Below are 16820 nucleotides of genomic sequence, written 5' to 3' on the forward strand. Positions count from 1 at the left end.
AAAAAGCCATTATCGGACATCTCTAATAATAATAACAATAATAATAATAATCAGATATTTTGGAAAGGCTTATTAAAGTAAAAACAAAATCATTCTTGTTATTGCGTCATTTCCAAACTGACTTTCTTCAGGCTTCTGATTGGTTATCAATCCTTGTACCCAATCTGATTCGATTACATCATTAATGCGATATTAACCGTGTGATGTTCCACACTATTATGTGGATCAGTTTGCGGTTGTTGTCAAGTTGCCTTTCCCCATAAAAAGGGCTTTGTTGAGCCTTCTGATTGGCCGTGACGGCCTCCTGCGTCACGGCGCCCCGGCCGCCTGCGTGTTTTCGTGAGGACGTGCGTTTTGTTTGACGTCGCTTTGAGTCTGTGGAGGCAGAATTCACTCTTTTATTGCTGCGTGCTGCTACTGACGGTCCACAGGCCCGTTGGGAGCTGGATTATTATTCAGTGTTCCAGCTGTTCGTTCATCTTTGAACCCCCCACCCCCCAAACTATCCTATCCAGTGTTTAAAGAGTGAATTAGGCCAGTATGTGAATAGTCAGCATGGAGACACGCTGCCTTTACCCCACTCTGCGAGACAAATCCCATCTGGGGAATTCACCTCACATCTGGCTTTGATTTAACATCCCATAATCAGCGGCACATGTGGACTGTCGTAGCCCACTTGACTGCCCAAAAATAATCAAGTCAAACTCCTCTGGATTTCTCGGAAACGCGTGACATGGCGAGGTCGTAAATCACTGGCTCTCCGCAAGCGTGTACCGAATGTCAGTTGTTGCATCTGAAGGGTTTCTCTTTTGCTTACAAGCGGGCATCATGTGACCACGGCCCAGTTTGTCTCCAGCTGAGCTCGCTTTGGTGCAACATGTGGAACAACAAGCGTCGCTAAGCTAACAACCTCACGCGGCGCCACCTTTACTTCCCAAACACATGTTTTGGCCGACAACATCCCCTCGATCGGGGCTGTCCAAAGAGCGGCCCGGAGCAAATTTTTTAATTTTAAAAACACTATTAAAATTAGAAATCTGTCAATAATATTCCACATTGGAATGTTTTTTTGGGGGAAATATTGCATATTTCGTGTTTTTGCCATCTAAAAACAAAGTTTTCTTTGACAAAAACTGCATAAAACTGTCCATCCATCCATCCATCTTCTTCCGCTTATCTGAGGTCGGGTCGCGGGGGCAGCAGCCTAAGCAGGGAAGCCCAGACTTCCCTCTCCCCAGCCACTTCGTCCAGCTCTTCCCGGGGGATCCCTGGGACTGCATAAAACAAACAAATAAAAAAAACAACTTAAAAAAACTAACAAAAAAACTTATAATCGATGGGTAGATTTTAAGTCGATCCAGAGATTGAAGTATTGAAAGTAAAAAAAAAAAAAAAAAAAAAGACTTATTTTTTTAAAAACGTTTGAGTGGGACTATTTTGGATCCCCAATCATTTTAGTGGGATTTTATTTTTTTAAACTGTCATTGTTCAATAAATAATAATGAATTAAAATCAATGGCGTTGTGAAATAATTACCTATTTAAGGTTTCAATTACTTCACATCAAATATTCCACTTTGGAATGTTTTTTTGGGGGAAATATTGCATATTTCGTGTTTTTGCCATCTAAAAACAAAGTTTTCTTTGACAAAAACTGCATAAAACAAACAAATAAAAAAAAAAAAGTTAAAAAAACAAACAAAAAACTTATAATCGATGGGTAAATTTTAAGTAAAAAAAAATATGTATGACTTATTTTTTTTAAATGTTTATGAGTGGGACTATTTTGGATCCCCAAGAATTTTAGTGGGATTTTTTTTTTTTTTAACTCTCATTGTTAAAAAAATAATAATGAATTAAAATCAATGGCGTTGTGAAATAATTACCTATTTTAGAAATCTGTCAAATATTCCACTTTGGAATGTTTTTCTGTGGGAAATATTGCATATTTCGTGTTTTTGCCATCTAAAAACAAAGTTTTTCTTGACAAAAACTGCATAAAACAAACAAATGAAAAAAAAGTTAAAAAAAACAAACAAAAAACTTATAATCGATGGGTAGATTTTAAGTAAAAAAAAATATTTATGACTTATTTTTTTTAAACGTTTATGAGTGGGGCTATTTTGGATCCCCAAGAATTTTAGTGGGATTTTATTTTTTTTAACTGTCATTGTTCAATAAATAATAATGAATTAAAATCAATGGCGTTGTGAAATAATTACCTATTTAAAGTTCCAATTACTTCACATCAAATATTCCACTTTGGAATGTTTTTTTGGGGGAAATTTTGCATATTTCGTGTTTTTTTAGCCATCTAAAAACAAAGTTTTCTTTGACAAAAACTGCATAAAACAAACAAATTAAAAAAAATAATTAAAAAAACAAACAAAAAACTTATAATCGATGGGTAGATTTTAAGTAAAAAAAAATATGTATGACTTATTTTCTTTAAACGTTTATGAGTGGGACTATTTTGGATCCCCAAGAATTTTTTTTTTTTAATTGTCATTGTTAAAAAAATAATCAATGGCATTGTGAAATAATTACCTATTTAAGAAATCTGTCAAAAATATTCCACTTTGGAATGTTTTTCTGTGGGAAATATTGCATATTTCGTGTTTTTGCCAATCAAAAAACAAAGTTTTCTTTGACAAAAACTGCATAAAACAAACCGATGAAAAAAAAGTTAAAAAAAACAAACAAAAAACCTATAATCGATGGATAGATTTTAAGTAAAAAAAACAATATGTATAACTTTTTTTTTTAAACGTTTATGAGTGGTACTATTTTGGATCTCCAAGATTTTTAGTGGGATTTTTTTTTTAAACTGTCATTGTTCAATAAATAATAGTGAATTAAAATCAATGGCGTTGTGAAATAATTACCTATTTAAGGTTCCAATTACTTCACATCAAATATTCCACTTTGGAATGTTTTTTGGGGGGAAATAGTGCATATTTTGTGTTTTTGCCATCTAAAAACAAAGTTTTCTTTGACAAAAACTGCATAAAACAAACAATTAAAAAAAAAAAGTTAAAAAAACAAACAAAAAACTTATAATCGATGGGTAGATTTTAATTTAAAAAAAACATATATGTATGACTTATTTTTTTTAAACGTTTATGAGTGGGGCTATTTTGGATCCCCAAGAATTTTAGTGGGATTTTTTTTTTTAACTGTCATTGTTAAAAAAATAATAATGAATTAAAATCAATGGCGTTGTGAAATAATTACCTATTTAAGGTTCCAATTACCGTATTTTTCGGACTATAAGTCGCAGTTTTTTTCATAGTTTGGCCGGGGGTGCGACTTATACTCAGGAGTGACTTATGTGTGAAATTAACACATTACCGTAAAATATCAAATAATATTATTTAGCTCATTCACGTAAGAGACTAGACGTATAAGATTTCATGGGATTTAGCGATTAGGAGTGACAGAGTGTTTGGTAAACGTATAGCATGTTCTATATGTTATAGTTATTTGAATGACTCTTACCATAATATGTTACGTTAACATACCAGGCACGTTCTCAGTTGGTTATTTATGCTTCATATAATGTACACTTATTCAGCCTGTTGTTCACTATTCTTTATTTATTTTAAATTGCCTTTCAAATGTCTATTCTTGGTGTTGGGTTTTATCAAATACATTTCCCCAAAAAATGCGACTTATACTCCAGTGCGACTTATATATGTTTTTTTCCTTCTTTATTATGCATTTTCGGCCGGTGCATCTTATACTCCGGAGCGACTTATACTCCGAAAAATACGGTACTTCACATCAAATATTCCACTTTAACATTTTTTGAGGAAAATAATTCAAACTTTATGTGTTTGCTATATAAAAAACTAAGTTTTCTTTGACAAAAGAAACAAACAAAACATCAATAGATGATAAAAACTTACAATCGACAGATAGATCTGAAGTCGACCCAGAGATTGAAGTATTGAAAGTAAAAAAAAAAAAAAAAATATGTCGACTTATTTTTTAACACGAGTGGGGCCTTTTTGGATCCCTGAGAATTTTAGTGGGATTTATTTTTTAAAAACTGTCCTTGGTCAAAAAATAATAATGAATTAAAATTCTATGTTATGAATTACTGACCTATTTAAGACTCAAATTACTTCACATCAAATATTCCACTTTGTAATATTTTGTGTGGGAAATAGTGCATATTTTGTGTTTTTGCCATATAAAAACAAAGTTTTCTTTGACAAAAACAGCATAAAAACAAATTTTAAAAAACACTTAAAAAAAACAACAACCAAAAAACCTTATACTTGATGGGTAGATCTTAAGTCAATCCAGAGATTGAAGTATTGAAAGTAAAAAAAAATATATGTATGTCTTATTTTTAATATGTTTATGAGTGGGGCCTTCTTGGATCCCTGAGAATTTTAGTGGGATTTATTTTTAAAAACTGTCATTGGTCAAAAAATAATAATGCATTAAAATGTTATGTTGTTATGAATTACTGACCTATTTAAGACTCCAATTACTTCACATCAAATATTCCACTTTGTAATATTTTTGGGGGATAATATTGCATATTTTGTGTTTTTGCCGTACGCAAGACTACGTTTTCTTTGACAAAAACAGCATAAAACAAACATACAAAAAAAAAACTTAAAAAAACCTAACAACTTATAATCGATGGGTAGACCTGAAGTCGCTACAGAGATTGAAATATTGAAAGTAAAAAAATAAATATGTATGACTTATTTTTTAACACTTTTGTTTATGAGTGGGACCTTTTTGGATCCCTGATAATTTTAGTGGGATTTATTTTTAAAAACTGGCATTGGTCAAAAAATAATAATGAATTAAAAGGTAATGTTGTTATTAATTACTGATGTATTTAAGACTCCAAATATTTCAGTTTGTAATATTTTTGGGGGGAAATATCGCATATTTTGTGTTTTTGCTGTATACAAGACTAAGTTTTCTTTGACAAAAAGGGCAGAAAACAAACAAATAAAAAAGATAATAAAAATGTATAATTGACAGATTGATTTGAAGTTAGTTTAGAGATTTAAGTGTTGAAAGTACAAAAAAAAAGTGTATGACTTATTTTTAACAAGTGTATGAGTGGGACTATTTTGGATCCCCAAGATTTTTAGAGGGATTTTGTTTTTTATTTAAAACTGTCAATGTTCAAAAATTAATAATGAATTAAAATCAATGGCTTTGTGAAATAATTACCTATTTAAGGCTCCAATTACTTCACATCAAATATTCCTCTTTAACATGAAGTTTTGCACTTGTTTTTTGTTGTTGTGTTTTTTTTTTTGTTTTCATTATATTTGGATGCATTTGTTTGGTTTGTATGCTTGTGAATCTGGGCTATCCATTAAGTAAGACTACTTATTATTTTGAAGGGGGCATTAAATATCAGATTTTCTTCATCCTGTTCCTTCCCAAGCATATGTGTTTAGTTGCTAAAGTTTAATTGTCTATTGATCAAAAATGCACATCAATGAAGGATATAAATACAAATGAAAATGAAAAATGAAATGAAACATTTTTTGAAGAAAATAATTCAAATTGTGTGTTTGCCGTATAAAAAAACAAAGCTTTCTTTGACAAAAGAAACAAAAAAAACATCAATAGATAATAAAAACCTACAATCAACGGATAGGTCTTAAGTTGATCGAGAGATTTAAGTCTTGAAAGTAAAACAAAAAATTATTTTTAACCCTTATTTTTAAGCCCTTTTGGATCCCCACAAATTTAAGTGTTTTTTTTTTTAAGAACTGTCATTGCTCAAAAAAATATTAATGAATCAAAATCAATATTGTTATACATTATTGACCTATTCAAAGCTTGAATTACTTCAGATTCAATACCCCACTTTGATTTTTTTTTGTGTTCAGGCCATTAAAACAGGGTTGTCTTTGACAAAAAGGGCATGAAAATACTTTATATTGACAGTTAAACCTACATTTGAGCTAAAGATTTACTGTAAGCGTGGAATAAAAAAACAAAAACATACTTAAAACGTGTTTTTAACATTATATGACATCATTTTGGGTCATATATATAATATATATATATCAATTGTGTAAAAACGTTATGAAATATCGAGGTGAGCTGCTGTCACAATTGCTCAATACTGCATGGAATCTTACTGTTTAGTTAAAAAGTTGATGACTTTTCAAGGTCCGTGTTGAGGGAAACGTGAGCCAGTGAGTTGGATCGATGGCGTCTGGAAAATACATTTCTTATGTAAAAAAAAAAAAAAGATTTTGAAAGACCTTTTTAGCCCTAAAGTAAGAAGTAGTTGGACAATTTCAGGCTAATCTTAATATAAAATATGTATTATGATTAGGGATGGGTACCGTTCACATTTGAAATGTAGTGTTGGGTTAGTTACTGAAAACCAGTAACTAGTTACAGTTACTAGTTACTTTATTTAAAAAGTAACTCAGCTACTTACTCAGTTACTTACACCAAAAAGTAATGCGTTACTGTGAAAAGTAACTATTTAGTTACTTCTTTTTTCCCCCCCTTTTTTTTAAGGCTCCCATCAATGCCCTTTTAGCCGTAATTTCAGTACTGTTATTGCACTGGAGAATAATACAATCTGTTGATCAACTTGACATGCATTTGCATCACTGAACGCAGAAAGCAATGTGGTCAACACACATAGACAAAGATATGTTTCAAAGGGCCAATTTATTTCAGGCCAGAACAAATTGACAAAACGTTTTTAAATAGCTGCAACATAATGGCACTTTAACTTTAACTTTTAGTAGATAGGATCTTTGATCCAAGACACAACTTACGTTTAACTAAAATGTTATTTTCTTTGTGCTCGACAAAAGAAAAGTATTGAGAATGTCTCCATGTTAAGAAACTAGACTTCTGTCTTCGCCACAATGTCTTGTTAGTTGTTATGAGAGTAGCGTATGTGTGTGTGTGTGTGGCCCTTTAAGATATGACAGCATGTGAGGTGAGTGGGCGAGAGAGGTGAGGGACCGGCGACAGTGAGTGCGTGCAGGTGCTCTAGCTTGGTGGATGGCTGCGTCCAATAAAGTCACAAAGTTGCAACAAACCGCCGGCCTTGTCATTCACCCTCAGCTGTAAAGACCCACTTCCGGGTAAAGTGAAGGTTGTTAGCCCCGAAGTACATAGGCCCTGGAGGAACATCTCCTCTTGGCCCCTCAACTACAGTCTGGGAGCACTCCCGCCCCCACTCACACAAAGCACGCCTCTTCTCTGCATGCCTCTTCTTTTCCTTGTGACACAGAAGGACGACACCGCAGCGCTGCAATAAAACACACTCAGATCTTCTGTTTCTAGCCAATACTACATAAAAAATAACGTAAAATAACGCAGTAGCGCATCGTGTAGTAACGGTAACTGAGTTACTGAATATAAAAAATAACGCGTTAGATTACTAGTTACCGCCGAAACTAACGGCGTTACAGTAACGCGTTACTTTGTAATGCGTTAGTCCCAACACTTTTGAAATGATACTGTACCAATTCCCAGTAACCTGGGAATCGATCAATCAATGGTACCAATTTTTGGTACTTTTGTGTGTTATTAAATATCAATAGTTTTTTATAATAAAATATATATTTTTTTATTGCAGCAATTTAAAAATGAGATGAATATGATAACTGCCGTCCAGTTTATATATCTGGTTTTGTCATCACGTCTCATTTGCAAGTATGATATTAAGTTGCAAATCCAAGACCTTAGATGGCAGTGTGTTGGCTAGTCGGTTCAGTCTTTGCTGCATCTATCTTTTGTTGCACCCTAAAAAGTGTTAATACTGTAAGTATTGTACTTACTACACACCAGCTGTTTAATTTTAATCTGCATCGTATTTGTAGTTTTCATATTTCAATTTGGAGGTATTGAAATCGCCATGTAAAATCGCTAATACTAATCAATAACATGTCAATAGGAAAGCCAATGTATTTTAGCATCAAACTAGCGCGTTTTTGGAAAAGTGGAGCCTTGCTGAACTTATGTTGGAGCGTTTATTTCGAGTCAATAACTTTGTTGGAATTAAAATTGTTACATTACCTTGAGGTGGTTTTGCTGAGTCGACTCTCAGTGCTGCTGGAGTGATCGTCAGGTGATGTCACTCACTACTTAGGCACCATAACATAACACCTTTGGAATTCACGTGAATCGTGCCCGGTATACAAATAACTAAACATGCTATTGAGATCTGATATAGGATCAATTGCTTCAGTCTTAATTTACCGAAAGTGAGTCTTGCTTTTTGAAGCTGCAAATTTTTCGACACTGAATTTTTCAGCACCAAATTTTTTTACACTGAATTTTTATACACATTTTTTTTTTTACACTGAATTTTTTCACACCAAATTTTTTTACACTGAATTTTTAAACAGACTAACATTACATTTGCTAACTTTTTTTTTTCAATGAAATTGCATAATTTGATTATTATTAGAAATTAAGTCCACCAAATTCAAACGCAAAAAATTCAGTACTTAATAAATTAAGTTTTAAATAAAAAGCTTTCGTAATAAAGACACAAATTAACTGTCAGGTTCAAACACTGATGACATCTATTAAACAAGACAAGAAGCAAGGAATTAAACAGAGACAGAATTAAATTTGGCTCAATTGAGGAGAGACGTCTGGGCTGCACTCTTGTAGAGTCTCCATCACGCTCCTGACGAAAGATTTTACGCCTCCTCTTCTATTTGGACTTTCCCTGATTACATGGCTACAGCTGTTTCTAAGGGACGGGGGTCGTAAACAGGTGCTGCCTTTGGCCACAAACAGTTCAAAGAAAAGGTCGTAAAACAGTTCAAAGAAGAGGTCGCCTTGAGGGGAGTCTGGTCCTGCTTCCTCTCCGCTTTGTAGTTCTTGGGTCAAGACAAAATCTTTCTGTGGATTACAACACATGAAAGAAACAGAACACCTTCATGTTGCTTCCCATCCTACACAGTGGAGTTTTACAAGCCTTCTTCTTGGTAGGTTCAAAGACAGCTTTTGTCTTCTACTCATTGAAACACAAAGTTTTTTGATAACTTAGATACAATTATTCTAACATTAACCTTCATATAAGAGCCTTTATAGTCGTTTTATATGCCAAATAGTATATTGCGATATATAGGCCCCATCAGCCATTTCTAAATCTTACCAAAAATACAACTTAGTCAAAAGTGTGAATATGTTATATCGGATTGTATTATATTTTTCCTCTAATGTTAGACATGTTTCATGCATCAGTCGAGTCATTGCAACAAAAAGCGTTTTCCCCTGGCACTCGCCTGCATTTGCGATTTTTCAATGAACATTTTGGCCACGTTGGATGTTCCACTGTGACTATGACAGCCTGAAGTGCAAGAATACAGGGAGAGGGAGAAAGAATGCGTGCCTCTCTCTGGAGCGTTTGAGGTTTTACGTCCAGATGCCAAACGTGGTCGCGCACAAAGCTGGAGGTTTTGGCGTCTTCACACCAGCGTGTAGAAGAAGAGCTTTACCCCCGGTGACCTCTCGTCTTTGGCCGCCTGCTGCGCCTGTGCTCGTCCGCGCCAGGAGCACCAGTTATTTCTGCACACCCACACGTTCTTCTTTTGTGTTGTGCTTTATGGCGCCTCCGGGAAGACGGTTGACCGACGTGACTGCACTCTTGCTGCAATGCATTGTGATTTTATTTTTATTTTTGCATTACTTTTCCTACTTTTAGAACTGTTTTTTTTTTGTCTGCACGCATTCTTTCTTTGAAGGTATTCTAGTTTTGTAAGGTCACAAAACCAATTATCCAAGCTAGTCTGATCAGCATAAGAGTTGTATAGAAAAATAATGTATTACAAACCCCGTTTCCATATGAGTTGGGAAATTGTGTTAGATGTAAATATAAACTAAATACAATGATTTGCAAATCCTTTTCAACCCATATTCAATTGAATGCACTACAAAGACAAGATATTTGATGGTCAAACTCATAAACTTTATTTTTTTTTGCAAATAATAATTAACTTAGAATTTCATGGCTGCAACACGTGCTAAAGTAGTTGGGAAAGGGCATGTTTACCACTGTGTTACATGGCCTTTTCTTTTAACAACACTCAGTAAACGTTTGGGAACTGAGGAGACATATTTTTTAAGATTCTCAGGTGGAATTCTTTCCCATTCTTGCTTGATGTACAGCTTAAGTTGTTCAACAGGGTCTCTGTTGTGGTATTTTAGTCTTCATAATGCGCCACACATTTTCAATGGGAGACAGGTCTGGACTACAGGCAGGCCAGTCTAGTACCCGCACTCTTTTACTATGAAGCCACGTTGATGTAACACGTGGCTTGGCATTGTCTTGCTGAAATAAGCAGGGGCGTCCATGGTAACGTTGCTTGGATCGCAACATATGTTGCTCCAAAACCTGTATGTACCTTTCAGCATTAAGCGCCTTCACAGATGTGTAAGTTACCCATGTCTTGGGCACTAATACACCCCCATACCATCACAGATGCTGGCTTTTCAACTTTGCGCCTATAACAATCCGCATGGTTCTTTTCTTCGTTGGTCCGGAGGACACGACGTCCACAGTTTCCAAAAACAATTTGAAATGTGGACTCGTCAGACCACAGAACACTTTTCCACTATCAGTCCATCTTAGATGAGCTCAGGCCCAGCGAAGCCGACGGCGTTTCTGGATGTTGTTGATAAACGGTTTTCACCTTGCATAGGAGAGTTTTAACTTGCACTTACAGATGTAGCGACCAACTGTAGTTACTGACAGTGGGTTTCTGAAGTGTTCCTGAGCCCATGTGGTGATATCCTTTACACACTGATGTCGCTTGTTGATGCAGTACAGCCTGAGGGATCGATCGTCGGATGCAGTGGTGTAAAGCATGCCGCCACTGGACTCTAGAGCAGTGGAAACATGTTCTGTGGAGTGATGAATCACGCTTTTCCATCTGGCAATCTGATGGACAAGTCTGGGTTTGGAGGTTGCCAGGAGAACAGTAGATTTCGGACTGCATTGTGCCGAGGAGGATTTATGGTGTGGGGTTGTTTTTCAGGAGTTGGGCTTGGCCCCTTAGTTCCAGTGAAAAGAACTTTGAATGCTCCAGGATGCCAAAATATTTTGGACAATTCCATGCTCCCAACCTTGTGGGAACAGTTTGGAGCGGGCCCCTTCCTCTTCCAACATGACTGTGCACCAGTGCACAAAGCAAGATCCATAAAGACATGGATGACAGAGTCTGGTGTGGATGAACTTGACTGGCCCGCACAGAGTCCTGACCTGAACACCTATAGGATGAATTAGAACGGAGACTGAGAGCCAGGCCTTCTCGACCAACATCGGTGTGTGACCTCACCAATGCGCTTTTGGAAGAATGGTCGAAAAGTCCTATAAACACACTCCGCAACCTTGTGGACAGCCTTCCCAGAAGAGTTGAAGCTGTAATAGCTGCAAAAGGTGGACCGACATCATATTGAACCCTATGGGTTAGGAATGGGATGGCACTTCAAGTCGATATGTGAGTCAAGGCAGGTGGCCAAATACTTTTTGCAATATTGTGTACATTAGTACAGTAAAATTTAGACATCTGACATCTTTGTTTCAAGAGTTTTCAGTCAATAGATATCTGGCTATATTGTTCATAGTGACTCCAAAATGTACTTTTTAAAAGTTAGAAAGTCCTATATATTTTGTATTTTAAAATAGACTGTTAAAATGTTATTTTATAATGCTTGTTTCCGTTAAAATCAAATGAATCCCAATCATTTCTCTTTGAAATGCGTGCAAATCCTATTAGGTGTAATTTGAGCGCTCAACCACTAGACACCGCCAGAGTACCATACAGTACCATATTTTCATATTAGATGCAGAGTTGCTTTGATCTGCCAACAACTTATATATTATGTAATAAAACCGATGTTGTGAGTTGTGTGGATGTTGTTGCAAAAAATATTGTGCATGCATTAATATTGCATAGTTTGTGTTTTTGCCATAAAAACTGTTGTTTTTCTACGAGATTTTTTTTTAGATTTAAGCGTTGAAAGTAAAACACTATAATATATATGACCATGTTTTAGGGCGGTGAATCTTTGGGCACCACACGATTGGGTGTAACGATTCGATTCAAAACAATTCTCGATTCAAAATCAATACATTTTTAATACCATTGTGTTTTTGATTGATTGAAACTTTTGTTAGTAGATTGCACAGTACAGTACATATTCCGTACAATTGACCACTAAATGGTAACACCCAAATAAGTTTTTCAACTTGTTTAAGTCGGGGTCCACGTAAATCAATTCATGGTTCAATTCATGCCGGTTCTATGATTAGCTACATTACTCTATAAAATAGATAAACAGCTTTGATACATTTCTGTTTTAGTTAAAAGAAAACTGGTTGTGTTTAATAAAATGATACCCAAACATTTAATGAAGTCAAATACAATTAATGCAAGAGGAGTATCCAACACTTCGCTTCTGTAAAGTAAATCTGTACAGCAGATATGAACATCTACAAAAACCAGTGAAGTTGGCACGTTGTGTAAATCATAAATAAAAACAGAATACAATGATTTGCAAATCCTTTTCAACCTATATTCAATTTAATAGACTTCAAAGAGAAGATACTTAACGTTCGAACTGGTATACTTAATTTTTTGCAAATAATATCTCATTTGGAATTTGATGTCTGCAACATGTTTCAAAAAAGCTGGCACAAGTGGACAAAAAGACTGAGAAAGTTGAGGAATGCTCTTCAAACACTTATTTGGAACATCCCACAGGTGAACAGGCAAATTGGGAACAGGTGGGTGCCATGATTGGGTATAAAAGCAACTTCCATGAAATGCTAAGTCATTCACAAAGAAGGATGTGGTGAGGGTCACCACTTTGTCAACAAATGCGTGAACAAATAGTCAAACAGTTTAAGAACAACATTTCTCAACAAGCTATTGCAAGGAATTTAGGGATTTCACCATCTACGGTCCGTAATATCATCAAAAGATTCAGAGAATCTGAAGAAATCACTCCACGTAAGCGGCATGGCCGGAAACCAACATTGAATGACCGTGACCTTCGATCCCTCAGACGGCACTGTATCAAAAACCGACATCAATCTCTAAAGGATATCACCACATGGGCTCAGGAACACTTCAGAAAACCACTGTCACTAAATACAGTTTGTCGCTACATCTGTAAGTGCAAGTTAAAGCTCTACTATGCAAAGCGAAAGCCATTTATCAACAACATCCAGAAACGCCGCCGGCTTCTCTGGGCCCGAGATCATCTAAGATGGACTCATGCAAAGTGGAAAAGTATTCTGTGGTCTGACGAGTCCACATTTCAAATGGTTTTTGGAAATATTCGACATCGTGTCATCCGGACCAAAGGGGAAGCGAACCATCCAGACTGTTATCGACGCAAAATTCAAAAGCCAGCATCTGTGATGGTATGGGGGTGCATTAGTGCCCAAGGCATGGGTAACTTACACATCTGTGAAGACACCATTAATGCTGAAAGGTACATACAGGTTTTGGAACAACATATGCTGCCATCTAAGCGCCGTCTTTTTCATGGACGCCCCTGCTTATTTCAGCAAGACAATGCCAAGCCACATTCAGCACGTGTTACAACAGCGTGGCTTCGTAAAAAAAAGAGTGCGGGTACTTTCCTGGCCCGCCTGCAGTCCAGACCTGTCTCCCATCGAAAATGTGTGGCGCATTATGAAGCGTAAAATACGACAGCGGAGACCCCGGACTGTTGAACGACTGAAGCTCTACATAAAACAAGAATGGGAAAGAATTCCACTTTCAAAGCTTCAACAACACCAGAGTCTGCGTGGAGAGAAATGCAGCAGACGATGGTGTGGCGCACTGCAAAGGATTTTTTTGCTGTTTTATTGTATTTTTGTAGCTGTATGTAGAAATTGCGCTGTTTGCATCAACTCTGTGCACTTCTAATGTATTTTTTGCTCTTTGTGTTTTTTAATGTTTCCCTTTTGTTTTCATGTGTTTTTTTTCTTTACATTATTTTTGTGGACTTTTGGTATCGACACTGCAACCACATAATTCCCTCATGGTGGGTAAAAATTAAGTCAAGCCTATCCTATTCCTGTCCTGTGAGGTCAGTTTAAAAAAAGCAAAAAAAAACTTGTGAGACTCACATTTTTGCAGAAGGTCCTTAAAAACAACAGAACACTCCTGTAATTCCGACAAAATAAATACCGGTAGACTAAAATCAAATGTCCACTGTAGAGGACTCTGGTTCTCCGGATTGCACAAAATAAGATTAATAGTGAAGGGAGTTGTCCGGGCCCCCCAGTACCTAGCTTTCTGGAAACGTGGCCCCAAAGCACTTTAGTTGAATAACCCTGTTTTATAGCAAAAAAAAGGAGGCAAAATATTAGAAACTTCACCAGAGCCACTCAGTTTAATCAATCAATCAATCAATCAATGTTTATTTATATAGCCCTAAATCACAAGTGTCTCAAAGGGCTGCACAAGCCACAACGACATCCTCGGTTCAGAGCCCACATAAGGGCAAGGAAAAACTCACAACCCAGTGGGATGTCAATATGAATGACTATGAGAAACCTTGGAGAGGATTGCAGATGTGGGTGACCACGCCCTCTAGGGGAGACCGGATGCAATGGACGTCGAGTGGGTCTAGCATAACATTGTGAAAGTCCAATCCATAGTGGATCTAACATAATAGAGAGAGTCCAGTCCATAGTGGGGCCAGCAGGAGACCATCTCGAGCGGAGACGGGTCCCCGACCGATGCACAGGCGAGCGGTCCACCCCGGGTCCCGACTCTGGACAGCCAGCACTTCATCCATGGCCACCAGACCTGTGCCCCCCCCTTCCACAAGGGAGAGGGGGGCAGAAAAGAAACGGCAGATCAACTGGTCTAAAAAGGGGGTCTATTTAAAGGCTAGAGTATACAAATTAGTTTTAAGATGGGACTTAAATGCTTCTAATCGATGTGTGATGGAGCTTCTCTATTTGGTGTTATTTGTCACATGCTTATGATTAGGGACTTTTTGCCGATATCCGATATTCCGATATTGTCCAACTCTTTAATTACCGATATCAACCGATATATGCAGTCGTGGAATTAACACATTATTATGCCTAATTTGGACAACCAGATATGGTGAAGATAAGGTACTTTTTAAAAAATAATTATAAAATAAGATAAGTAAATTAAAAACATATTCTTGATTAAAAAAGAAAGTAAAACAATATAAAAACAGTTACGTAGAAACTAGTAATGAATGAAAATGAGTCAAATTAATTGTTAATGGTTAGTACTATTAGTGGACCAGCAGCACGCACAATCATGTGTGCTTACGGACTGTATCCCTTGCAGACTGTATTGATATATATTGATATATAATGCCGGAACCAGAATATTAATAACAGAAAGAAACAACCCTTTTGTGTGAATGAGTGTGAATGGGGGAGGGAGGTTTTTTGGGTTGGTGCACTAATTGTAAGTGTATCTTGTGTTTTTTATGTTGATTTAATAAAAAAACAAAAATAAAACAAAAAATGATACCGATAATAAAAAAACGATACCGATAATTTCCGATATTACATTTTAACGCATTTATCGGCCATCTCTACTTATGATTCTACAAGACTCTTTCTAAATGAAGTGTTTGTTATGAAAGTGAGTTTAATCCTCTACTTCCTGTTCTCCTCCCCCTCCCTACCCCAGGGCTGGAAGTGGCACAGTCCATCTTGCTACTGGGTATCGGAGGATCTGCTAACTTTTGCCGAGGCCAGGAAGTCATGCGAGGACAACAAGGCCACACTCCTAACCGTCACCAACAGGTACCAGCAAGTGTGTTGACAAAAACTGATGACCTGGCAAGAGTCGTCCCCACCGTCCGCCCAACTTAAGGGTCTTTAATCCCCTCGGAAGGTTTGAACAGGCCTTCGCCAACAGTCTGGTATTCGGTCGTACCGGAGATTCCTTCTGGATCGGCCTTCACGAGCAAGGCAGCCCCGCCTCCTTCCACTGGCTGAGCGGGGACAAAGTGTCCTACACCAACTGGAACCGAGACCAGCCAGGTACGTCCCGCTGAGGTCCGCGTGAGCGTCGCAGTTCTCGGATCTTACGCCTCGCACGCATCACTCCTCTCAGTCAGTGGCCGAGGAGGCTGCGTCACCATGGCGACCGGCTCGGCGACCGGCCTGTGGGAGGTGAGAGAGTGCACGGCGTCCAAGGCTAAGTACATTTGCCGTCAGAACAAGGACGCCGCCGTCAGCCCCGAGCCCCCCGCCCCGCAGCCCACGCCCAGCCTGAGCGGCTCTTGTCCTAACGGCTGGAAGAGCAACAGCAACCTGCGGTACTGCTACAAGGTAACACACCTGCACTTGATTGATGGTTGACTTTAGGACTTGTTCATATTAGAAAGTGAGCATGTTTAATATGTCAACTGACCAATGACTTAACATATCCAATGACTAATGATTTAACATGACCAAGGCCTTAACATAACCAATGATTTGACATGACCAATGACTTAACATAACCAATGATTTGACATGACCAATGACTTAACATGGACAGTAATATAACATAGCCTATGTTTTGACACAACCAATGACATACCAAGGACTATAAAAATTGGATCTATTACCTCCCTGCTTGGCACTCAACATCAAGGGCTGGAATTGGGGATTAAAAAGACCGCTGCTGCTCACTGCTCCCCTCACCTCCCAGGGGGTGGAACAAGGGGATGGGTCAAATGCAGAGGGTAATTTCACCACACCTAGTGTGTGTGTGTGTGAGACTATCAGTGGTACCTTAACTTAACTTAACATGACCAATGACCTAACATGGCTTCATTAGC

At 37.2% G+C, this 16820-nt stretch overlaps 1 protein-coding gene across 2 annotated transcripts in view; it reads left to right on the top strand.

Annotated features, from left to right (window-relative positions):
- Window positions 1-16820, top strand: part of mrc2 (mannose receptor, C-type 2) — a 101565-nt gene that overhangs the window by 49297 nt on the left and 35448 nt on the right. For both annotated transcript variants that reach the window (XM_061981888.2, XM_061981887.1), the window contains exons 10-12: window positions 15680-15795; window positions 15887-16035; window positions 16109-16326. In XM_061981888.2, the coding sequence (XP_061837872.2) occupies window positions 15680-15795; window positions 15887-16035; window positions 16109-16326 (483 nt within the window). The remainder of the gene's footprint in view (window positions 1-15679; window positions 15796-15886; window positions 16036-16108; window positions 16327-16820) is intronic.

The sequence above is a fragment of the Nerophis lumbriciformis genome, linkage group LG24 (assembly GCF_033978685.3).
Source record: "Nerophis lumbriciformis linkage group LG24, RoL_Nlum_v2.1, whole genome shotgun sequence".
NCBI classification, from domain to species: Eukaryota; Metazoa; Chordata; class Actinopteri; order Syngnathiformes; family Syngnathidae; genus Nerophis; species Nerophis lumbriciformis.